A 26,231-nucleotide genomic window follows, 5' to 3' on the forward strand; every position below is an offset into this window, starting at 1 on the left:
TCATACATACATTACATAACCTTACCAACCAGTCAACAATACAGTCACCCCCTTTTTTAATAAATTCCACAGCAATACCATCCAACCCCGCTGCCTTGCCAGCTTTCATTTTCTGCAAAGCTTTTACTACCTCTTCTCTGTTTACCAAATCATTTTCCCTAACCCTCTCACTTTGCACACCACCTCTACCAAAACACCATATATCTGCCACTCTATCATCAAACACATTCAACAAACCTTCAAAATACTTACTCCATCTCTGGCTTCATATTCTTACTTCTAATTTCATATTCCCTGAACCTCTTTCCATAAATGTTATTTGTTTTGAAATGCTTCCCGAATATTCTTAACCCTATCTCTTGTTTTATTCTCTAATCTTGCTCCTTCACAAGTTCCCTTAGCATCCCCAAACATTTGCTCTTTTATATATTGATGTCTTGCCCTGTTTTGCTTTTGTCTGTAGCATGCTCTTTGCTGATATTGTGTTGACTGAGTGGTTCTGGTATATTGCTGTAACTGAAATCATTTTATTCATATTACTCATTACTGGTTCAGGCAGTGCCAGATATCTTAGGTTATCCCAAAAATAATACTAGTAACTGTAATTGAATCTTATTAGAGTAAATTATCCTACAACCTGAGGGGACTTTAGATGATCATCTGCCAGAGTGTTGCCTTTGGTTACAGTAAGAATATAGATATCATTACCTTTTGGCAAGCTACACTTTCTTACACTAACATTCCGCATGTCACAGTGTTATCCACTCACTCAAAAGTAGGACACAGTTACAGAAAAGATCATTATTCACTCAGTTGGGAACACTCCTCTCAGTTTGAAGCCAAGAAGCTTCTCCTCCCAATCCCTATTTAAGCTCATAAAGATTTGGCACTCAAACTGAATAGCTAATACAATTATCATCCCCCCAACATTCACACACACACACACACACACACACACACACACACACACACACACACACACACACATTTTTGCGTAATAGGCCTCATGAGCTGTAGATGCTCCAAAGGCATGAAACAGGGAGTACTGCCTGGATATCTTTCCTGTGTGCTTACAATGGTTGCTGTAAAGGTGCTGACAGGAACAGAATTTTACCAGTTCCTTCTTGGTAACAAAGATGTGTATAGGCTTCTAAAAGTATGACAAATTGGATGGATATTTAGAGAGTCAGGAAAGGTTAACCTGTCATTTGATAAAGGCTGCCATTCTTTAAGAGCTTATCAGTTGACATGGGCTATTGCTAGATGTCTCACTGGTCATAGTTATATAGAATTTTTTAATCAAGTGATTCATTGCAGATGTGAGAAAGATGCCCCTGGGTAAGCTGAGTAAACTACAGATTGCTAAAGGACTTGAATCCCTCATTGATATTGAAGAAGCTATTAAAAACAACAAGGTAAAGAAATCAGAATTTCCTGTGTACTTCATATGCAATGGAATATTTTTTCAGTTCAAATATAGGATCTTGCTATTGGCAAATAAGGATTTTCATTATTTTTTTATAGCCACGGAAGGTGCTGATGGATTTGTCGTCCAAGTTTTACACACTTGTCCCTCATGACTTTGGTCGAATGATTCCACCGGTGATGGATAATGCTCAAATAGTGCAAGAAAAAAAAGAGGTCATGTTAACTCTAAGTGACATTGAACTGACTCAGAGCCTACAAAAAGAAAAGGTACAGCCCAACTTCATGTCTAGTTTAGCAGTAACATGTTCATGTATTGTACAAAGCTATGGATATTTCTGATCAAATTTTTACATTTTTATTACTTAGAAATATGAGTTCAGATATGATGTATAATTTGTGTAACTCATAATTATTGGTATTACATTACAGGCCAATAAAAGCATTCACCCCCTATTGGAAAAGTATGAAATGTTGGACTGTGTCCTCGAATTGTTGGAGAAGAATGGTCAAGAATTTAAGGTATGATACTGTTAAAATACGTTCCATTTATTAAGGTTTTCTATTTTTGAAGTGTTAATAAGGTTCAACATTCTTTAAAAGATTTGAGATTTCTTTGGATAAGTGATATGGTCAATATATGGTACAGCAGTGGCAGAAAAACCAGCATTTGTTTTATTATTTTTTAATATCCAAGATGATACCTTAGATTTTGCTCTGGCAAAATAAAAGAAATGGTTCTTGCATTTGCATTGTGCAATGAAACAGTTGCAACAAAAAACTAGGAATGTGATTAGTATTATAATCAAAGAATAGTTGAAATGAAATAAGTTTAATCTTTTGAATGTGTGATAGAATTTCAAGAGCATTCTCAAAACGTACAATTTTTATATAAAAAATGAAATTACTGTTTTGAAGTTTTTCATTACTTTTTCATCGTAAGGAAACCATGAGAGTTCCATTTCTAGCATTTGAATTTATACAAAATCTAATTATATAGTGAAGATAAGGTTTTATAAGAAATTATTTCCAGTAAAGTGCATAATCATTATTCACCCTGCTGTTTTACTGAGTGGCCAGAACTTGTCTAGAAGTATAAACGATGGATACTGAATTATACATTTTAGTAAAATTGGCTAATTTTCCTTACTCAAAATGATTGTTGAAGTATAATCTAATATACAGATAAAGTTGTTTCCAGTAAAATGCATTGTGTTAGTCAAAGCTTTTTACTAAGGGGCTAAATCTAATCCAGAAGTATGTATGATTTATAAGAAATCATAAAAGAATTTGTAATTCAACATCAAGCTTATTCAGATTTAAGTACAAATTACCCCAGCTGCTTGGCAGTGAAAAGAAAACAATAAAGTTAGGATGATTTAATTTTTATTAAATCTATTATAAAGGGTGAATACAGCTATTACAACATCTGTAAATTCTAGTTTGTAGGCAGGCAAAAGGTATTTTTTTATTGCAATAAGGTATAAGTTTGTTGAGTATTCCTGGTAAACTATATGGGAGGGTATTGATTGAGAGGGTGAAGGCATGTACAGAGCATCAGATTGGGGAAGAGCAGTGCGGTTTCAGAAGTGGTAGAGGATGTGTGGATCAGGTGTTTGCTTTGAAGAATGTATGTGAGAAATACTTAGAAAAGCAAATGGATTTGTATGTAGCATTTATGGATCTGGAGAAGGCATATGATAGAGTTGATAGAGATGCTCTGTGGAAGGTATTAAGAATATATGGTGTGGGAGGCAAGCTGTTAGAAGCAGTGAAAAGTTTTTATCGAGGATGTAAGGCATGTGTACGTGTAGGAAGAGAGGAAAGTGATTGGTTCTCAGTGAATGTAGGTTTGCGGCAGGGGTGTGTGATGTCTCCATGGTTGTTTAATTTGTTTATGGATGGGGTTGTTAGGGAGGTAAATGCAAGAGTCCTGGAAAGAGGGGCAAGTATGAAGTCTGTTGGGGATGAGAGAGCTTGGGAAGTGAGTCAGTTGTTGTTCGCTGATGATACAGCGCTGGTGGATGATTCATGTGAGAAACTGCAGAAGCTGGTGACTGAGTTTGGTAAAGTGTGTGGAAGAAGAAAGTTAAGAGTAAATGTGAATAAGAGCAAGGTTATTAGGTACAGTAGGGTTGAGGGTCAAGTCAATTGGGAGGTGAGTTTGAATGGAGAAAAACTGGAGGAAGTGAAGTGTTTTAGATATCTGGGAGTGGATCTGTCAGCGGATGGAACCATGGAAGCGGAAGTGGATCATAGGGTGGGGGAGGGGGCGAAAATTTTGGGAGCCTTGAAAAATGTGTGGAAGTCGAGAACATTATCTCGGAAAGCAAAAATGGGTATGTTTGAAGGAATAGTGGTTCCAACAATGTTGTATGGTTGCGAGGCGTGGGCTATGGATAGAGTTGTGCGCAGGAGGATGGATGTGCTGGAAATGAGATGTTTGAGGACAATGTGTGGTGTGAGGTGGTTTGATCGAGTAAGTAACGTAAGGGTAAGAGAGATGTGTGGAAATAAAAAGAGCGTGGTTGAGAGAGCAGAAGAGGGTGTTTTGAAATGGTTTGGGCACATGGAGAGAATGAGTGAGGAAAGATTGACCAAGAGGATATATGTGTCGGAGGTGGAGGGAACGAGGAGAAGAGGGAGACCAAATTGGAGGTGGAAAGATGGAGTGAAAAAGATTTTGTGTGATCGGGGCCTGAACATGCAGGAGGGTGAAAGGAGGGCAAGGAATAGAGTGAATTGGAGCGATGTGGTATACAGGGGTTGACGTGCTGTCAGTGGATTGAATCAAGGCATGTGAAGCGTCTGGGGTAAACCATGGAAAGCTGTGTAGGTATGTATATTTGCGTGTGTGGACGTGTGTATGTACGTGTGTATGGGGGTTGGGCCATTTCTTTCGTCTGTTTCCTCGCGCTACCTCGCAAACGCGGGAGACAGCGACAAAGTATAAAAAAAAAAAAAAAAAAAAAAAAGTGCTTTTATACTTGATGGTAATGAAAGCAAGTAAGCTTGGAAAAGAGACATATGTGAAGAAATGCTAGGAAAGGTTGAATGTAAAATGGCAAAAGGTGAAAGTGTACAAAGCTAGGGGAATGGATGAAGATGGGAAGTATTTAGGGAAGCAATGAAGGCATGTACAAGAGAAGTGTGTGGCATGTGGAAGGTGGGAGGTGGACTGGTGATAAAGGTCGGTGAGTGGTGGGGTGACAAAGTAAAGTTGTTAGTAAGAGTGAAAAGAGAGGTGTATGGTGGGAAAACTAGCTGGGAAGGAGTGCGAATGATTATTAGATGTTTAAGAGAAATCAGCCGGGGAAAGCCTAGAAAGGTCAGTTGGGCTTGGTTGTGGATAGTGCTGTGGTTTCGATGCATTACACATGGCAGCTAGAAAATGGATTTAAGTGAATGTGGGCTTTTCTTAGTTCACCCTTACTGCTATCTCAATAAAGCAGGAAACACAACAAGCATGGAAGAAAGAAAGATTTTCTGATAGTGAAACATCCCTCCACACCTAATTGGTTAAAGCCTCAATTAATGTAGATTTTGCATAACTATTAGTTTCCCTTGTAACAATTTCCTGAATAATGTCAGGAAGAAGTGTGTGAAAACACTTGTATTGTGTGGAATTTTTGAAACCTATCACAGTTTGTGTCTGTAGGAATCCTTAACTTTTTCTTGTTGTTTTGGATTAGATGATGATACATTCTTCACTGTAGACCATCAGGATACCGTAGATTTATCAGCGCTGCTAGTGAATGAGGCCTTGGAAGCAGCGTTATATATTAGTGTTGGCTCGCTTAATTGTCTTTGTCACCGTTTTTTGAGATTGACGTCAGGGATTCCCTGCTGTCAGAGTGTTTGTCACTTTTCTGAGACAAACATCAAAAATGCCTAGCTCTCAGAGTCAGAGGCTTACAACTTGGCTCAAATTTCTTTGTCTTGAGCAAGTGTCTTCTTTTTCTTTAAACTCATAATTCCCTAGGAGAGAAGACAAAAAATCTAAGAATGAAGCAAAAGATGAAAGGGACACATGCACTCTTGCTAGCTGAGCAGATGCCACTGTATGTCATGTCCGTATGTCTTCAAAATGTGGAAAATTATAAGTATACCTTCACATATTGGGGAGCAATGCATACAGTATACATTCGTGTATCATATCTTGATATTATGATATCCATATCTTTCCATGTGTATGGTAATATAGCAGAGAATGAAGAATTATTGTTGACTTCTGGTAGTCTCTTGAGAGCATAATGTGAGTGACTGATCCTACATTTGTATGTTTGTGTTTACCGTTATCTTTGTTAAATGGCAACACATACTGGATTTTAGTTGTCATTGCAAGATTCAAGGGAAAGTGTAGTTAGTGGAAGATGATGTTAGACATCAGTAAGAGGGTGAAATTTGGAAGGAAACAGTTGTTGCATTAAAGAAAATCAGTAGAACTTACATAAATGCACACAAGGAAGTAGTTCAGAAGCGTATGATCTGCAATTTAGGAATATTGTTTATTATCTGTGATGTGGTGATGATTATCATCTGTGAAGTGAATGAGTTCAGACAAGTTACATATGTGTTAAGATTTTTCTATGATGAAGATTAATCAAGTTTAATGATTACCTATTTGTGCATAGGTAAATGTTGAGAGGTTGTACAGTTTCTGTGACATTGAAGAGCAGGTGTAAGCTTGCAAAGAAAAAAATATTGGTAATAAGTAAGTCAGTCCACAGTCAGTTCAACTGTTCATCCTCCTGTAGGGGGTGGTCAGTAAATTAGGCTCCTGGTTTGGGCTAGAATATATTATTTCCTCTCTTCCTACTCATACACATGCCTTACATCCTCAATAAAAACTTTTCACTGCTTTTAGCAACTTACCTCCCACACCATATGCTCTTAATAGTTTCCACAGAGTATCTCAATCAACTCTGTCATATGCCTTCTCCAGATCCATAAATGCTTCTTACGAATCCATTTGCTTTTCTAAGTATTTCTCACATACATTCTTCAAAGCAAACACCTGATCCAAATATCCTCTACCACTTCTGAAACCACACTGCTCCTCCCCAATTTGGTGCTCTGTACATGCCCTCACCTTCTCGATCAATACTCTCCCATATAATTTCTCTGGAATACTCAACAAACTTATACCTCTGTAATTTGAATACTCACCTTTATCCCCTTTGCCTTTGTACAGTGGCACTATACATGCTTTCCACCAATCCTCAAGCACTTCACCATGAACCATACATACATTGAATCTCCTAACCATCCAGTCAACAACACAGTCACCACCTTTTTTAATGAATTCCACAGCAATACCATTCAAACCTGCCACCTTGCTGGCTTTCATCTTCCACAAAGCTTTCACTACATCTTTTCTGTTTACCAAATCATTCTCCTTGACCCTCTCACTTCGCCCACCACCTCGACCAAAACACCCTATATCTGCCATTCTATCATCACACACATTCAACAATCCTTCAAAATATTCACTCCATCTCCCCATCTCCCTCTCACTTCACTACAACTTGTTATTACCTCCCCATTTGCCCCCTCCACCAATGTTCCCATTTGTTCTCTTGTCTTACCCACTTTATTTACTTCATTCCAAAACATCTTTTTATTTTCCCAGAAATTTAATGATACTCTCTCACCCAAACACAGACATATACATATATATACACATGTACATATGTATTCATACACGCTGCCTTCATCCATTCTTGTTGCCACCCTGCCACACATGAAATAGTTCACACACACAAACACACTCCACGAGGTAGTGCTAGGAAAAGACAAAAAAAGGCCTCATTCGTTCACACTCAATCTCTAGCTGTCATGTGTAATGCACCGAAACCACAGCTCCCTTTCCACATCCAGGCCTCAAAACTTTCCATGGTTTACTGCAGACGCTTCACATGCCTTGGTTCAATCCAATGACAGCATGTCGACCCCGGTATACCACATCATTCCAATTCACTCTATTCCTTGCATGCCTTTCACCCTCGTGTATGTTCAGGCCCCAATCTCTCAAAATCTTTTTCACTCCATCCTTCCACTTCCAATTTGGTCTCTTGCTTCTCCTCATTCCCTCCACCTCTGACACATATATCCTCTTTGTCAGTCTTTCCTCACTCATTCTCTCACAGTGACCAAACAATTTCAACACAACCTCTTCTGCTCTCTCAACCACACTCTTTTTATTTCCACACATTTCTCTTACCCTTTCATTACTTACTCTATCAAACCACCTCTTACCACATTTTGTCCTCAAACATTTCATTTCTAACACATCCACCCTCCTCTGCCCAACCTTATCTAAAGCTCATGCCTCACAACCATATAACATTGTTGGAACCACAATTCCTTCGAACATACCCATTTTTATTCTCTGAGATAACATTCTCACCTTCCACACATTCTTCAATGCTCCCAGAACCTTTCCCCCTCCCCCACCCTGTGACTCACTTCTGCTTATATGGTTCCATCTGCTGTTAAATCCACTCCTATATATCTAAAACGCTTCACTCCCTTTAAGTTTTCTCCATTCAGACTTACCTCCCAATTAACTTGTCCCTCAACCCTACTGAACCTAATAACCTTGCTCTTATTCACATTTACTTTCAGCTTTCTTCTTTCACCACTTTACAAAACTCAGTCACCAACTTCCTTAGTTTCTCACCCGAATCAGCCACCAGCTCTTTATCATCAGCGAACAGCAACTGACACTTCCCAAGCCCTCTTATCCACAACAGAATGCAAACTTGCTCCTCTCTCCAAAACTCTTGCATTCACCTCCCTAACCACCACATCTGTAAACAAATTATACAACTATGGAGACATCACACACTCCTGCTGCAAATGACATTCACTGGGAACCAATACTTTCCTCTCTTCCTACTTGTACACATGCTTACATTCTCGATAAATACCTTTCACTGCTTCTAGCAACTTACCTCCCACACCATATACTCTTAATACCTTCTTTAAAGCATCTCTATTAACCTTGTCATATGCCTTCTCCAGATCCATAAATGCTACATACAAATCCATATGTTTTTGTAAGTATTTCTCACATACATTCTTCTAAGCAAACACCTGATCCACGCATCCTCTACCAATTCTGAAACCACTCTGCTCTTCCCCAGTCTGATGCTCTGTACATGCCTTTACCCTCTCAATCAATACTCTCCCATATTATTTCTCAGGAATACTCACCAAATGTATACCTCTATAATTTGAACATTCACCTTTATCCCCTTTGCCTTTGTACAGTGGCACTATGCATGCATTCTGCCAATCCTCTGGCACTTCACCATGAACCAAACATACACTGAATATCCTTACCAACCAATCAACAACACAGTCAACCCCTCCCTTTTTTTTTTTTTTATAAATTCCACTGTAATACCATCCAAACCTGCCGCATTGCTGGCTTTCATCTTCTGCAAAGCTTTCACTGCCTCTTCTCTGTGTACCAAACCATTCTCCTTGACTCTCTCACTTTGCACACCTCCTCAACCAAAACACCCTATATCTGCCACTCTATCATCAAATGCTCTCAATAAACCTTCAAAATACTCATTCCATCTCCTTCTCACTTCACCACTACTTATCATTTTTTTTTTTTTTTTTTTTTTTTATACTTTGTCGCTGTCTCCCGCGTTTGCGAGGTAGCGCAAGGAAACAGACGAAAGAAATGGCCCAACCCCCCCCCCCATACACATGTACATACACACGTCCACACACGCAAATATACATACCTACACAGCTTTCCATGGTTTACCCCAGACGCTTCACATGCCTTGATTCAATCCACTGACAGCACGTCAAACCCTGTATACCACATCGCTCCAATTCACTCTATTCCTTGCCCTCCTTTCACCCTCCTGCATGTTCAGGCCCCGATCACACAAAATCTTTTTCATTCCATCTTTCCACCTCCAATTTGGTCTCCCTCTTCTCCTCGTTCCCTCCACCTCCGACACGTATATCCTCTTGGTCAATCTTTCCTCACTCATTCTCTCCATGTGCCCAAACCATTTCAAAACACCCTCTTCTGCTCTCTCAACCACGCTCTTTTTATTTCCACACATCTCTCTTACCCTTACGTTACTTACTCGATCAAACCACCTCACACCACACATTGTCCTCAAACATCTCATTTCCAGCACATCCATCATCCTGCGCACAACTCTATCCATAGTCCACGCCTCGCAACCATACAACATTGTTGGAACCACTATTCTTTCAAACATACCCATTTTTGCTTTCCGAGATAATGTTCTTGACTTCCACACATTCTTCAAGGCTCCCAGAATTTTTGCCCCCTCCCCACCCTATGATTCACTTCCGCTTCCATGGTTCCATCGGCTGCCAGATCCACTCCCAGATATCTAAATACTTTACTTCCTCCAGTTTTTCTCCTTTCAAACTTACCTCCCAACTTTCTTCTTTCACACACTTTACCAGACTCAGTCACCAGCTTCTGTAGTTTCTCACATGAATCAGCCACCAGCGCTGTATCATCAACGAACAACAACTGACTTACTTCCCAAGCTCTCTCATCCACAACAGACTGCATACTTGCCCCCTTTGCAAAACTCTTGCATTCACCTCCCTGACAACCCTATCCATAAACAAATTAAACAACCATGGAGACATCACACACCCCTGCCGCAAACCTACATTCACTGAGAACCAATCACTTTCCTCTCTTCCTACACGTACACATGCCTTACATCCTCAATAAAAACTTTTCACTGCTTCTAACAACTTTCCTCCCACACCATATATTCTTAATACCTTCCACAGAGCATCTCTGTCAACTCTATCATATGCCTTCTCCAGATCCATAAATGCTACATACAAATCCATTTGCTTTTCTAAGTATTTCTCACATACATTCTTCAAAACAAACACTTGATCTAATGACCTTGCTCTTATTCACATATACTTTCAAGTTTCTCGTTTCACACACTGTTCTAAACTCTGTCACCAACTTCTGCATGAATGAGGTGGCCTTGATTAAAGCATTATGTTTTACATGCCATCTCAGCAGACATAAAAAGAAAGAGAAAAAAAATAGGATTAAACTTTAGAATTGTGACAAGGCAAAATAGGGACTGTGGCATTAGTTTAACTTCAGTAATTCATAAAATGGAGTGACTGAAGTATGCAAATGAGTAAGGGGGTAGTAATGATATTTTGAGAAAGTACAGACATATTGAAAGATCAGAAAATAAAATGGAATATTGGTACTGTCCTCATCTACCCTTTACTACAATCTCCTTATTTACAGATGATCCAGCAATATGCATCAGCTTGTCCAGATACCAGAAAAGGACCGCTGTTGGATGTTTGGCGAGTTGATCGTAAAGGAGAGAGGGAAAGGTAATTTCAGGCAAACCAAAAATCATGGCTCTCTCATATGTATGACTGAATATTATTTTAGGTTTGAGTATTATAAATGGTATTAGAGATGTACATTTCATTGTCTTACAGGTTTGCAGCACACAGTAACATCAAACATCGTAAGTTGTTGTGGCATGGGACTAAGGTAGCTGTTGTGGCGGCTATATTAAAGGCTGGGCTGAGAATCATGCCTCACTCAGGTGGACTGGTAGGACGAGGAATTTACTTTGCCTCAGAACATGCCAAGAGTTCTTGGTATGGTAAGTTATCATAGATTTTCTGGTTTTAATGATCATTTGTTATTAATTATAACATTTTTGGTGCATAAGAAAAACATTACATTCTAACTGATGAAGCTACTGAAGACACACTGTAAAACACTGAATTATGCAAGAGTCAGAAAACTTTAAATACTCTGCTATGTTACAACATGGAATACTTTACTTTTTTCTCTATGTATTAATGAATAGTCTTTTGAATGAAATAGTGAGATTTTGAATGTAAACACTCTACTGGATCAAAGACTAGAGAAACAGAATATCAGCAAGAATTCATTGCATAAGAGATGTCTTGAGTAAGATCTTTAATGGTCTGAGTATTGGATGACTAGGAGTTAGACGAGGTAATTTTTACTCTTGGTTATAAGACTGAAGGTATCACATTGCCTATCACATTATAAATCTATTTGTGATAAGAAACACTTGGAGTTGATTATCCTTGGGGAGAGGGGAGAAAGAATACTTCCCATGTATTCCATGTATGTCACAAAAGAAGACTAAGAGAGAGCAGGAAAGGGGAACTGGGAACCCTCCCCATTTTGTATTTCAGTTTTTCGAAGATGGAACTAAAGAAAGAGCCAAGTAAGGAGTGCTCCATCTCCTTGAATGCTTAGGTTGAATGTGTTTGGTTGTAAATAAAAATGCGAAAAAAAACATAATTGGAACAGGTTACAAAGATATAATTCAGTAATTAGCTAAGTACATATGTTGTACATCATGATCAGTCATACTGTCAATTACAGGTTTTGTAAAAGATGATCTTAATATTTTTGCTGCAGGTAGGGTTCATAAATTTGATTTTTCAAATTCACAAGTTTGTTCTAATATGTTATCTATGTTCTAATATATTATTATACTTTGTCACTGTCTCCCGCGTTAGTGAGGTAGCGCAAGGAAACACGAAAGAATGGCCCAACCCACCCACCTACACATATATATATAAATACATGTCCACACATATACATACATGTAAGTGTTTTATATAGAAAGGAGTCTTATGATTTTACAAGCTATCTCCTGATGATATGTTGCAATGGCCTGAGAAGTATTTGTGTACAAAAGAAAGAAAAAGTAAAATGTAGATTATTATGTATTTTCTAATCATCTGTATTTATAAAATAAGATACTCCTCTAAACATAAAAGCTGTCATATATCCCTCAGGATGTAGTACCCTGCTTCCTATTTCTTATGAAGAATTTTTAACACTTCATATACAAACCATTCATCATTGTCTTTTTCACCTCTCATACAGTATTCTAGGTGCTTTTCAGTAAAGAAGTCAGTGAAGCTATAAAGAATGAAATTCTCTTTTTTTGACAGTTGGTGCTCACTATGGTAAATTTGAGGGTGAAGACTCTGTGGGCTTCATGTTCCTGGTAGAGGTAGCCCTTGGGAAGGAAAAGAGCATCACACAATGTGATGGCTCCCTCACCAAAGCACCTGATGGATACGACAGTGTTGTAGCCCGAGGGAGGAAGGAGCCAGGTGATTACGTTAGTCCATTTTTAAGTAATGACCGTGTGTATTCTAAGATGTTCGCATTACTTCTGTTATGATTGGCTATGAAGTTCCATCTCTTCTATTGAATATCAAGATTATTTTATATTTAGATAAATATATATTTCAAAATGTGAAAAAAAAAATTGAGATGCCATATGAGGTAACTGATTTTACAATATTTGGGTGAAAAGCATGCAACTTAAAAAGCTAAGAAAGCTTAAAGAGGAAGCAATGCAGATGTGTGATATAAATAGTAGAAGCAGAAAATTTGTAGATATGAGTATAAACTTAGACAGCAGCAGGTAGCTGGTCAGCTGCTCCCACTTCACACCAAATGTAGATATAACATACTTAACATTCACTACCCACACCACAAACACCAACATAAAGATCATAAACAATTGATTTTTCTCAGAATACATTCCAGCACCAGCTGTAGACTGCCTGTTATCACGTTCCCTTTTACTCCCTTCACCAGTGTTCTTATTTGTTCTCTAGTGTTTTTGCATATTTTTTACCTCCATTCAAAAATCTTATTCTCCCTAAAGTTTACTGATACTTGCCCACCCCAACTCTCAGTTGCACCCTTTTTCAACCCCTTCATCTTCCTCTTGACCTCCTGCTACTTTTTGTTACATATCCCCCAATCATTTGCTCTCATTCCCTATAACTGCCCAAATGCCTTTCTTTTCACTTCCACCAGCAACTTTGCTTCTTCTGCCCACCACTCAGTACCCTTTCTAATCTGCCCATTTCCCACCATTTGCATGCCACATGCATGTGTAACATATTCCATCACTACTTCCCTAACTACCTCCTTTTCTCACCTGCTTCCCTTGCTTTATTTACTCTCACCTTTAGCCATTCTACACTCACTCACTCCTGGTATTTCTTCACACTGAGTTTGAAAAAGTTTTTGAAAGGAGAAAGTTTAGAGTAAATGTGAATAAAAGCAAGGAAAATTTTTAGGTTCAGCAGTGTTGAGGAACATGTTAATTGGGATGTAAGTTTGAAGTGAAGTGTTTTAGATATCTGGGAGTGGACTTAGCAGAGAATGGAACCATGGAAGTGGAAGTGAGTCACAGGGTGGGGGAGTGGGCAAAGGTTCTGGAAGCGATGAAGAGTGTGTGGAAAGAGAGAATGTATCTTGGAGGGCTTAAATGTGTATGTTTGAAGGAATAGTTTTTTATTATTATTATACTTTGTCGCCGCTTCCTGCATTAGCGAGGTAGCGCAAGGAAACAGACGAAAGAATGGCCCAACCCACCCACATACACATGTATATACATACACATCCACACACGAACATACACATACCTATACATCTCAATGTATACATATATATACACACACAGACATATACTTATATACATATATACACATGTACATAATTCATACTGTCTGCCCTTATTCATTCCCATCGCCACCCCGCCACACACGAAATGATAACCCCCTCCCCCCTCATGTATGTAAGATAGCGCTAGAAAAAGACAACAAAGGCAACATTCATTCACACTCAGTCTCTGGTTGTCATGTATTATGCACTGAAACCACAGCTCCCTTTCCACATCCAGGCCGCACAGAACTTTCCATGGTTTACCTCAGATGCTTCACATTCCCTGGTTCAATCCATTGACAGCATGTCGACCCCAGTGTACCACATCATTCCAATTCACTCTATTCCTTGCATGCCTTTCACCCTCCTCCATGTTCAGGCCCCGATCACTCAAAATCTTTTTCACTCCATCTTTTCACCTCCAATTTGGTCTCCCACTTCTCCTCGTTCCCTCCACCTCTGACACATGTATCCTCTTGGTCAATCTTTCCTCACTCATTCTCTCTGTGTGACCAAACCATTTCAAAACACCCTCTTCTGCTCTCTCAATCACACTCTTTTTATTACCACACATCTCTCTTACCCAATTATTACTTACTCGATCAAACCACCTCACATCACATATTGTCCTGAAACATCTCATTTCCAACACATCCACCCTCCTCTGCACAACTCTATCTATAGCCCATGCCTCGCAACCATATAACATTGTTGGAACCACTATTCCTTCAAACATACCCATTTTTGCTTTCCGAGATAACGTTCTCGCCTTCCACATATTTTTCAATGCTCCCAGAACTTTCGCCCCCTCCCCCACCCTATGACTCACTTCCGCTTCCATGGTTCCATCCGCTTCCAAATCCACTCCCAGATATCTGAAACACTTCACTTCCTCCAGTTTTTCTCCATTCAAACGTACCTCTCAACCCTACTGTACCTAATAACCTTGCTCTTATTCACATTTACTCTTAGCTTTCTTCTTTCACACATTTTACCAAACTCAGTCACCAGCTTCTGCAGTTTCTCACCCGAATCAGCCACCAGCGCTGTATCATCAGCGAACAACAACTGACTCGCTTCCCAAGCTCTGTCATCCACAACAGACTGCATACTTGCCCTTCTCTCCAAAACTCTTGCATTCACCTCCCTAACAACCCCATCCATAAGCAAATTAAACAACCATGGAGACATCATGCACCCCTGCCGCAAACCGACATTCACTGAGAACCAACCACTTTCCTCTCTTCCTACACGTACACATGCCTTACATCCTTGATAAAAACTTTTCACTGCTTCTAATAACTAGCCTCTTAATACCTTCCACAGAGCATCTCTATCAACTCCATCATATGCCTTCTCCAGATCCATAAATGCTACATACAAATCCATTTGCTTTTCTAAGTATTTCTCACATACATTCTTCAAAGCAAACACCTGAAGCACGCATCCTCTACCACTTCTGAAACCACACTGCTCTTCCCCAATCTGATGCTCTGTACATGCCTTCACACTCTCAGTCAGTACAACAATATTATATGGTTGTGAGATATGGGCTATAGATAGGCCTTACAGACCTTTCCATGGTTTACCCCAGACACTTCACGTGCCCTAGTTCAGTCCATTGACAGCGTGTCGACCACATTGTTCCAGTTCACCCTATTCCTTGCACGCCTCTCACCCTCCTGTTTGTTTAGGCCCTGATTGCTCATAATCTTTTTCACTCCATCCTTCCACCTCCAATTTGGTCTCCTGCTTCTCCTTGTTCCCTTCACTTCTGACACATATGTCTTCTTTGTCAATCTTACCTCACTTGTTCTCTCCTTATGTCCAAACCATTTCAACACACTCTCATCTGTTCTCTCAACCACACTCTTTTTATTTCCACACATCTCTCTTACCCTCTCATTACTAACACAATCAAACCACCTCACACCACATACAGTCCTCAAACATTTCATTTCCAACACATCCACCCTCCTCTGTACAATCCTATCTATAGCTTATGCCTCTAAACCATGTAACATTGTTGGAACTACTATTCCCTCAAATATACCCATTCTTGCTCTGAGATAACGTTCTTACCCTCCACATATTCTTCATTGCTCCCAGAACATTTGCCTCCTCCCCCATCCTGTGACTCACTTCCACTTCCATGGTTCCATCCACTGCTAAGTCCACTCCCAGATATCTAAAACACTTTCACTTCCTCCAGTTTTTCTCCATTCTAACCTACATCCCAATTAACATGACCCTCACCCCTACTGAACCTAATAACCTTGCTATTATTCACATTGACTTTCAACTTTCTCCTTTCACACACTTTTCCAAACTCAGTCACTAACCTCTGCAGTTTCTCATCCGAATCAACCACTAGAGCTGTATGATCGGCAAACGGCAACTGACTCACTTTCCAGTCCCTCTCATCCACAACAGACTGCATACTCACCCCTCTCCAAAACTCTTGCATTTACCTCCCTAAACACCCCATCCATAGACAATTTAAACAATCATGGGGACATCACACACCCCTGCCCCATACCGAAATTCACTGGGAACCAATCACTCTCCTCTCTTCCTACTCATACACATGCCTTACATCCTTGGTAAAAACTTTTTACTGCTATACTTTTCACTGCTTCTAGCAACTTACCTCCCACACTATATACTCTTAAAACCTTCCACAAAGCATCTCTATCAACCCTATCATTTGCCTTCTTCAGATCCATAAATGCTACGTATAAATCCATCTCTTTTTTAAGTATTTCTCACATACATTCTTCAAAGCAAAGACTGATCCACATGTCCTCTACCACTTCTGAAACCACACTGTCCATCTCCAATCTGATGCTCTGTACATGCCTTCACCCTCTCAGTCAATACCCTCCCATATAATTTCCCAGGAATACTTAGCAAATTTATGCCTGTGTAGTTTGAACACTCACCTTCATCCCCTTTGCCTTTGTACAGTGGCACTATGAGTGCATTCCACAAATCCTCAGGCACTTCATCATGGTCCATACATACATTGAATATCCTTACCAACTAATCAACAACACAGTCACCCCCTTTTTTTTTTTAATAAATTCCACTGCAATACCATTGAAACCCGCTGCCTTTCACTACCTCTTCTATGTTTACCAAACCATTCTCCCTGACACTCTCACTTTGCACTCCACCCTGATCAAACCACCCTATATCTGCGACTCTATCATTAAACACATTTGAGAAACCCCCAAAATACTCACTCCATCTCATTCTCACTTCATCACTACCTGTTATTACCTCCCCACTTATCCCCTTCACCGATGTTCCCATTTGTTCTTTTGTCTTATGCATGTTATTTACCTCTTTCCAAATCATCGTTTTATTCCCCCTAAAGTTTAATGATACTTTCTCACCCAACTCTCATTTGCCCTCTTTTTCAGCTTGATCTCCTGCCACTTTTTTATACATCTCCCTGTCATTTGCATTACTTCCCTGCAAGTATTATCCAAACACCTCTCTTTTCTCTTTCACTAACAACCCTACTTCATCCCACCAGATGCATAGCCAGATGAATAGATGAAGTGCAAGCTTAAAAACATCCAGATGATCTTATAATGGTTTTGTTTCAGTTAAACTTTATAGTTCTTGCTTACAATTTGTTTTAGTTCACTTTATTATTCATGAGTTGCTCTCACATATGTATTAGTGATACTTATACTCATCTTTCTCTTGCAGATCCCAAGAAAGACAAGAAATTAGACTTTGAAGGGAAGGAGGTTGTGATTCCAGTTGGTAAACCAGTGCAACAAAAGGAGTGGAACAAAAGTGGTTTTAACCAGAGTGAATACCTTATTTACAAAGAAAGCCAGGCTCGGATACGTTACCTGCTCAAATTTTCATTCAGTTAGATGTTTCATTGGGAATTCTGTCCCATAGCATTTTATAATACTCTCCGTATCTGGTTTCCAAGTGTGCATATATTGTGATAGTTTCTTTAGATGTTCTGAATTGTTTTGTGTATTTGTTAAGCCATATTTATACATATATATAAGTTAGTTAGCAAGAAAAAGATAATGATAAGATTTTTGTTAAGCCATATTTATACATATATATATATATAAGTTAGTTAGCAAGAAAAAGATAATGATACGATTGTTGGGAAGAGCATTTGCCTTTTTATGTGTATATCCCACAGTTTATCTGCTGTACTTGCTTCATGTATTTTGTCAGTGCAGTTCTTAGATCTGATTGCCGTGAAAGTGCAAGCAAAATGTACATATATTCTGTGTTCCTTGTTCTTTAGATGGTATTTCCAGCCACCTGTTCTTTCTCCTGTTGATGTATTAGTGATGTCCTTCCTGAGGATGTTCCCTTGGGCTGGGGTTCTGATGACTCTGATAGTGAGACCCATTGGTTGAGGTTCTGATAACTTTCTGGTTACCAGACCCCTGGGTAGGGGTTCTGATGACTCTGGTTACTAGACCCCCAGGCTGGGGATCTGATGACTCTATGGTTACCAGACCACTAGACTGTGATTGTGATGACTCTGGTTACCAGACCCCTAGGCTGGGGATTCTGATGACTTTCTGGCTACCAGACCTCTTGAGGCGGGATTCTGATGATACAAATTTATAAGAAATTTTTATTGAATTTTAAATTGGTCTTCCTTCCTTGAGGCTGGTTGATAAATTGTTACCTGGCGTAGGCTGGTATATATTATTATTATTATTTTTATAATACTTGATCGCTGTTTCCTGCATCAGCAAAGTAGCGCCAGGAAACAGACAAAGAATGGCCCCTCCACTCATATGCACATTTTATTATACTTAATCAACGTCTCCCACGTTAGCGAGGTAGTGGAAGGAAACAGACGAGGAATGAACCAACTCACCCACCTACACATGTATATACATAAAACTCCCACACATACATTTATATACATATACATTTCTTGGAGTGGATTTGGCAGCGGATGGAACCATGGAAGCAGAGGCGAGTCACAGGGTGGGGGAGGGGACAAAAGTTCTAGGAGTGTTGAAAAATGTGTGGAAGGCGAGAACATTATCTCGGAAAGCAAAAATAGGTGTGTTTGAAGGAATAGTGGTTCCAACAATGTTATATGGTTGCGAGGCATGGGATATAGATAGAGGTGTGCGGAGGAGGGTGGATATGTTGGAAATGAGTTGTTTGAGGACAATGTGTTGTGTGAGGTGGTTTGATCGAGTAAGTAATGAAAGGGTAAGAGAGATGTGTGGTAATAAAAACAGTGTGGTTGAGAGAGCAGAAGAGGGTGTTTTGAAATGGTTTGGTCACTTGGAGAGAATGAGAGGAAATATTAACAAAAATGATATATGTGTCAGAGGTGGAGGGAACGAGGAGAAGTGGGAGACCAAATTGGAAGTGGAAAGATGGAGTGAAAAAGATTTTGAGCAATCGGGGCCTGAACATGGAGGAGGGTGAAAGGCATGCAAGGAATAGAGTGAATTGGAACAATGTCTTATACTGGGGTCGACGTGCTGTCAATGGATTGAACCAGGGCATGTGAAGCGTCTGGGGTAAACTATGGAAAGTTTTGTGGGACCTGGATGTGGAAAGGGAGCTGTGGTTTCGGTGCATTGTACATGACAGCTAGAGACTGAGTGTGAACAAATGTGGCCTTTGTTATCTTTTCCTAGCACTACCTCGCGCGCATGCAGGGGGAGGGGGTTGTCATTTCATGTGTGGCGGGGTGGCGACGGGAATGAATAAAGGCAGCAGGTATGAATTATGTACATGTGTATATATGTGTATGTATATATATATGTATACGTTGAAATGTATAGGTATGTTTATGTGCGAGTGGACATGTATGTATATACATGTGATGTGGGTGTGTTGGGCCATTCTTTCGTCTGTTTCCTTGCGCTACCTCGCTAATGCGTAAGACAGAGAAAGTATAATGAAATATAAAAATAACATTTCATTGTATACATACATATAGATAGACATATACATATATACACATGTACATATTCATACTTGCTGCTGTCATCCATTCCTGTTGCCACCCTGCCACACATGAAATAACATCCCCCCGCCCCCACCCCATCAAACCCTCCAGCGAGTAGTGCCAGTAAGAGACAAAAAAGGCCACATTTGTTCACACTCACTCTCTAGCTGTCATATATAATGCACCGAAACCACAGCTCCCTTTCCACATCCAGGTGCCACAGACCTTTCCTTGCTTTACGCCAGATACTTCACATGCTCTGGTTTAATCCATTGACAGCACGTTGACCCCGGTATACCACATCATTCCAGTTCACTCTATTCCTTGCACGCCTTTCACCCTCCTGTATGTTCAGGCCCTGATCACTCAGAATCTTTTTCACTCCATCCTTCCACCTCCAATTTGGTCTCCTGCTTCTCCTCGTTCCCTTTACCTCTGACATATATATCCTCTTTGTCAATCTTTCCTCACTCATTCTCTCCATGTGACCAAACCAATTCAACACCCTTTACTGCTCTATCAACCACACTCTTTTTATTACCACACATCTCTTTAACCCTTTCATTATTTACTCGATTAAACCACCACACTTGTCCTCAGACATTTCATATCCAACACATCCACCCTCCTCCGCGCAAGGCTATAAACAGGGTTGTACAATGGAGGGTGGATATGTTGGAAACGAAATTTTTGAGAATGATATGTGGTGTGAGGTGGTTTGATTGAGTAAGTAATGAAAGGGTAAGAAAGATGTGTGGAAATAAAAAGAGTGTGGTTGAGAGAGCAGAAGAGGGTGTGTTGAAATGGTTTAGACATATGGAGAGAATGAGAGAGGAAAGATTGACAAAGAGGATATATGTGTCAGAGATGAATGGAACAAGGAGAAGTGGGAGACCAAATTGGAGGTGGAAGGATGGAGTGAATATGATTTTGAGTGATTGGGGCCTGAACATACAGGAGGGTGAGAGGCATGCATGGAATAGAGAGTGAATTGGAACGATGTGGTATACCGGGGTCGAAATGCTGTCAGTGGACTGAACCACGGCACATGAGCATTACACATGACCGCTAGAGACTGAGTGTGAACTAATGTGACCTTTTTGTCTCTTTTCTTAGCACTACCTTGCTGAAGCAGGGGTTAATGATGCTATTTCCTGTGTGGCAGGATAGCGACTGGAATGGATGAATGCAGCAAGTATGAATATGTTTGTCTTTGTATGTGTATGTATATATGCATGTATGGGCGTTTATGTATATATGAGTGGATGGGCCCTTCTTCGTATGTTTCGTGGCACTACCTCACTGACATGGGAAATGGCGATCAAGTATAATGAATGAATGCGAAGGTAAGTAATGTAGCAAGCAGTTTGTTTCATTCATCTCCCCTTATTGCTTCTTTCAGTTCCTTTTTAACTCCTGCCACAGATATGCATCCTTTAAAAAATTTTTGTTAGGAATAGGTGATTAATTCACAAATAGAATAATGTATGGAAAGTAGCTAATTACCCAGTTCTTCACTCATTCTTTATTCACATTAATCTTCGAAGAAGGTATATTTGCATAGAGTGGCTGTGGAGAACGATTGCAGCAGAGCTTGACGTAATGCATTTAGTGGAGATGAATGGGAAGAGATGAAGGCCAAGAATACATTGAAGTAAATTAAGGTATGTACAAAAGGGTTGCTCTAAATTGAAAAAAATGTTCAAGTGTTTTTGGGAAGGTCTAAGTCATTCTGATGTACAGATAAGATATATGGGTCATTTAACTAATTGACATTTATTTCACCACCAGTATATTATTGAGGTTAAAAGTAAAGGGTAACTTTTACGCCATATTTTATTTTAGCGGAAACCAGCTGTCTCCGTGCACATAATCTCTCTTGTTTACAGTAACATTAATCGCAGGACCCCGCATTGCGGGCTTGTACGGTACAAACATAGCATCGCTCAACACTTATCAGACTACAAATTTAAAAGATTGTGTGGGAAAGACAAAAGTACATACAGCTGTTTATCATTCATTGATCTATATGTATCAGTAATGAATAATAATGCCCAATGTTGCACAATACTCCCTATAGTATGTAAAAATCTAAATATTGTAGTTTAAAAAATCCCACAAAATATATGACTTTAGGGATCTGGAAAAAAATAACACCATGGTTTGATAAAACATGGGGACTAAAAGTATTTTATACATAACTGCTATATAAAACATAATCATCTTTCTTGCAAGAGCTTGTGTGCAACTATCTACCTTTCTTTTCACAAAATAACATCACTTTTGCAGTTTAACACTAAATTATCTATATATTTCTAAATTCTGGACGACTGAGTCTGGAAAAGCCTAGAGGAGAAATGAGACTGAGGTCACTGAACCAGTTATTACAGTTATTTAGTGTAGAAATCTGGATTACTTCTTGTGAATTTATGTGTAGAACAGGCATAATCCTTAGCAAGACAATTAACTGTAATGCATGTACAATAAATGGTCTTAGGGTGATAATATGATGACGTAGTAATGCATCCTTCTTCTACAAAAAAGTGCTGCAACATGTGGACTTTTTTTTCCCAATAATATGGTCAACATGTAAAAGCACTGTTCTTAAGAAAATACCTATAAGGTAATGCATGTGAACTTGGTCTTTTTTTTTTTTTTTGTATAATAAATTATGGTAGTTACTGGGCCCTGTCCACCCAAGTTTGCATTTTATGCCGAGATAATTAGTTAGACATGAAATATTAAAGTTTGGAGCAAGATGTATTGAATGGGAGAGGGAAATATTTAAATAAAATCTGTACATGAAGTCATTCTGAAAGAAGGCGAACTACAAGATGGAAAGTCTCCCATTTAATGTACAAACCACATTATCCTGTAGAGACAAACTGACCTGGTTATGCATAACTTTGTTGATATCGCAGGTAGATGGGAGGGCACGAGAATATAATAATTCACATCATTCACATCTTTGGCTAATCTAACATTCATCTCTTGACATGCCTGTACAAAACATACCCCAAATCTAATTCTTGGCACAAGCAACCAATGTGAACTCTATGGCACATGAACATACAGCCTAATCTACAGTGTCTTGATATGTTGGTTGCGCCAAGCTGTCCTAATCATTAGTGCAAATTAAGATCATAGATAAATTAATTTAGGGTTTGTTTTCACCTAATCAAATAAGTAAAATAAATAAAAAGCACCAACAAAATCTGTCAAATGTTGCTACTCTGTATCACATAAGACATCAGCAGTAGCCCTACACACTAAGAAATAAAGCACCAATCTTGTGACTGTAACTAGAACCAGCTCACTGTAACCTGGACGAATATCTGTTCTGCATCCACCAATATGATGGGGCTATCATCTTTCAGTGTAATGACTTGATATCCTATACATATGCTGCATTTCTTGGAAAACAAGATTAAGACAATATGCCAGAATAAATGATAATCTTACAGAAGAAGAATGTGCTTTGGATGTCAGATAATTAAATCTGACATCCAAAGAGTAATTCAACAGAAATATCCTGCAATATATATAAGGAATAAAGGTACAAATGATGCCTTTTTCTGCATACAGGAGCTATTAACAAAGGTCTCAAGAAAATGAATTCCATTTGAGAAATGCTGCTTTCTTACTATGTAATAACTTTGGCAACATATGTAAATGGATTATCTTATATTTTTACTAATATCAATCACCCAGCTAGTACTTTCAACCAGTGGCCTTAGCAGATAACCCACCAGCTCACATGAGCTAACCATAAGAAACAACAAAGTACTAATATTGCCAGCTACACGTCATGTAAGTGGACCAGAGAACATAGAAAAATGCCACGTATCTGGACCTCAGTGTTCACTTAATTATTGCAATTCAGGCGGGATGTCTTACAGTGCTTTAACCAGTAATGATGAGTCCTTTCATTAAAGTTCACTTTCTATATGTTTAAAAGTGGAAAATGAGCTTTAATACAAAGTCCTTTGTTCTCATTATTGCTGGGGTATTTATAAAAATAAGGCAGGGCTTAAAAAAACTTGTAAAAAAATCACTTTCCTACAGTGCAAGGAAGGCCAAAATGGAATAGGCAAAACAGTACATAGGTGAATAGTTCTTACAATACATTATTACAAATGGACAGCATGTTATTAGTATGATACCTAAATCTTCCTTCTTTGTAAATTTTTCAAGTATTTTATCTACTGAGAGTCTTAGCCCTGACCTTACACCATAAGACACCTCGCTAGGACACAGGACACATTCAAATAGGAAGAGGCTTAAGTATCTCTAAATAATGGACATGATTGTAACAAAAACGTACAAAATATATATGTCTTGCCTTTTCTCTGTGCTTCACACCAACTTTGCATATCTGTCTGTCCATATGAGTACTTAATTCATGGTGGAATGTTAAGCAGCAAAATTATATATATACCATTGCTGAACCTTGACTATCCTCATAGTACAAAATACCACTACACTTGCACTATTTACAATGGCCAGCAACACAGTGCTCTAAGGCTGCAGTGGGGCATCTAAATAGAATCCACTGTGCCACACTCCTCACATGTTCATAACACAATGTCTAAATCACACCTGCACCCACATTAACCCACACCCTCATCCCTTGCAGCTCCAGTTGCTGACACAGCAGCCTGCACCACATAGTCTGCCTCTATCACATGTGAGGATTATTCTCCGGCTCGGAGAGTTGTGTACAATGTGTGAGAAATACCCTGTTTGTACAGTGTGTACAGGTTCACAGCGCTACACTATACAGCAGTATGTACAAGGGCTGTGCCCAGCCCCAGGGATCATGAATGAGGACCAACTTGACTACGCCGTCGCCGTCGTCCGGTATCACGTCGAAATACCACATTAGTGGGATCATCGGCTAGAAGTGGATACCTATGAATGGAGTGCATGTCAGCTGCAACATAGCCAGATACACTACCTTTACTCATGAGCTCCACACGTTCTTCAACTGTCCATTCGTGAACAGTAGGAGATCCACGTTCCACTAAGAGGCGCTCATTTTCCCATGCACTTTCAACTGCCCGACGATGGGCATGGCGCAATAAGCGATGACGAGCGCTAGGAGGATCAATTCCATATAAGAGGACTAAAGAGACGTCACTGCCTACCACCCGTATCTCATGATGTTCTCCATTATCCTTAGTTGATACATTGAAACGGCCACTTAATCGAAGAAGCTGCTGTAAATCATCATGGCGGAGTTCTGCATTTTCTTTGACTAAATACAGTGTATGGTGATGGTGATGAGTGAGGGTTACGTCAAGTAAGGCTGAACCATTAAGAACATCTCTTGCTACATCCTGTACCACTGGATTTTCCCTTGAAGGCACTAAAGTAACCAGTGCCCTCCCATTCACCCGTGACACCAAAACTCCTGGACCTAATACTGGTGGTGATGATGAGAATCTTCCAAGTGCAGCCCAGCCAGGGATTACCCATGCTGGTGCGTCAGATCGTACTAAAGATTCTGGTAACAGAGATGGTCGTGAAAATTGTCTAAGAACACCTTCTGTAGAGCAGGACAACCCTGATATTACGGTAAGAGATGGTGCTAGTTGAGAAGCTTCCAACAGTCCACCTCTCTGTTTCTCCACAGTCTCATCATGATAGCTAGAGCCTAACATTTTTGATAAATCCACTCCAAAAAGTTTTAGCCAGCTGTCCAAATCTGAAAAGAATAATTAGATATGTTAATATCCATAGTGTTGTAATTCAGCACAATGCTATAATGTGTGCCTTCGTTGTATATGAGGGACTGAAACTGCTTAATACTCCTTAGTTCAAGCATGTTACCCAAAATCTTTTATACATGAATAATTTGCTATCTGTGATATGGCATGACAAAAAATTCAAGAAAAAGAGCTGCCTCTACACAACACCAATCAAAGTTGTAACCCAATCACAATGACCATTATGTTTAGGTCACAGAAAATTATTTTATTTTCTGTTTAGTGCAGCAGCTGCAAGTAAACAGAATTTCTGAATCACCAGCTATATCTCAAGGTCACTAACACTCATTTTTACAAGATACTATTTTTTTGTTCATTAGTCAGCGCATTCAAGATTGTCAAAGGAAGCCTGTATGAGATCTTGGTTTTTTTCTGATGATGGAATAATTTGAGAAGTTGTGAAACTCAGAAAATATATGATGTTAAAGAAAAAACCCAAGTAATCATGTCTGAAACAAAAACATTTTCAAAATACTAAACATATACCATGCAGTACTCTTAGCATACCTTATATGCCTGACAGTGGTGTAGCAAA

The 26,231-nt window shown here is 39.3% G+C and overlaps 2 protein-coding genes across 8 annotated transcripts in view; one reads left to right on the top strand and one right to left on the bottom strand.

Annotated features, from left to right (window-relative positions):
* Positions 1-22,433, top strand: part of LOC139755657 (protein mono-ADP-ribosyltransferase PARP3-like) — a 53,318-nt gene extending 30,885 nt beyond the window's left edge. For all 3 annotated transcript variants that reach the window (XM_071674283.1, XM_071674284.1, XM_071674285.1), the window contains 7 exons: positions 1,318-1,415; positions 1,525-1,695; positions 1,858-1,947; positions 10,727-10,818; positions 10,930-11,099; positions 12,439-12,603; positions 17,675-22,433. In XM_071674283.1, coding sequence (XP_071530384.1) covers positions 1,318-1,415; positions 1,525-1,695; positions 1,858-1,947; positions 10,727-10,818; positions 10,930-11,099; positions 12,439-12,603; positions 17,675-17,847 — 959 coding nt within the window. In that variant the 3' untranslated portion in view covers positions 17,848-22,433. The remainder of the gene's footprint in view (positions 1-1,317; positions 1,416-1,524; positions 1,696-1,857; positions 1,948-10,726; positions 10,819-10,929; positions 11,100-12,438; positions 12,604-17,674) is intronic.
* LOC139755656 (teneurin-m-like) overlaps positions 21,751-26,231 on the bottom strand; it is a 606,211-nt gene continuing 601,730 nt past the window's right edge. For all 5 annotated transcript variants that reach the window (XM_071674281.1, XM_071674282.1, XM_071674279.1 and 2 more), the window contains one exon: positions 21,751-25,635. In XM_071674281.1, coding sequence (XP_071530382.1) covers positions 24,746-25,635 — 890 coding nt within the window. In that variant the 3' untranslated portion in view covers positions 21,751-24,745. The remainder of the gene's footprint in view (positions 25,636-26,231) is intronic.

Source organism: Panulirus ornatus, chromosome 19 (assembly GCF_036320965.1).
Source record: "Panulirus ornatus isolate Po-2019 chromosome 19, ASM3632096v1, whole genome shotgun sequence".
NCBI lineage: Eukaryota > Metazoa > Arthropoda > Malacostraca > Decapoda > Palinuridae > Panulirus > Panulirus ornatus.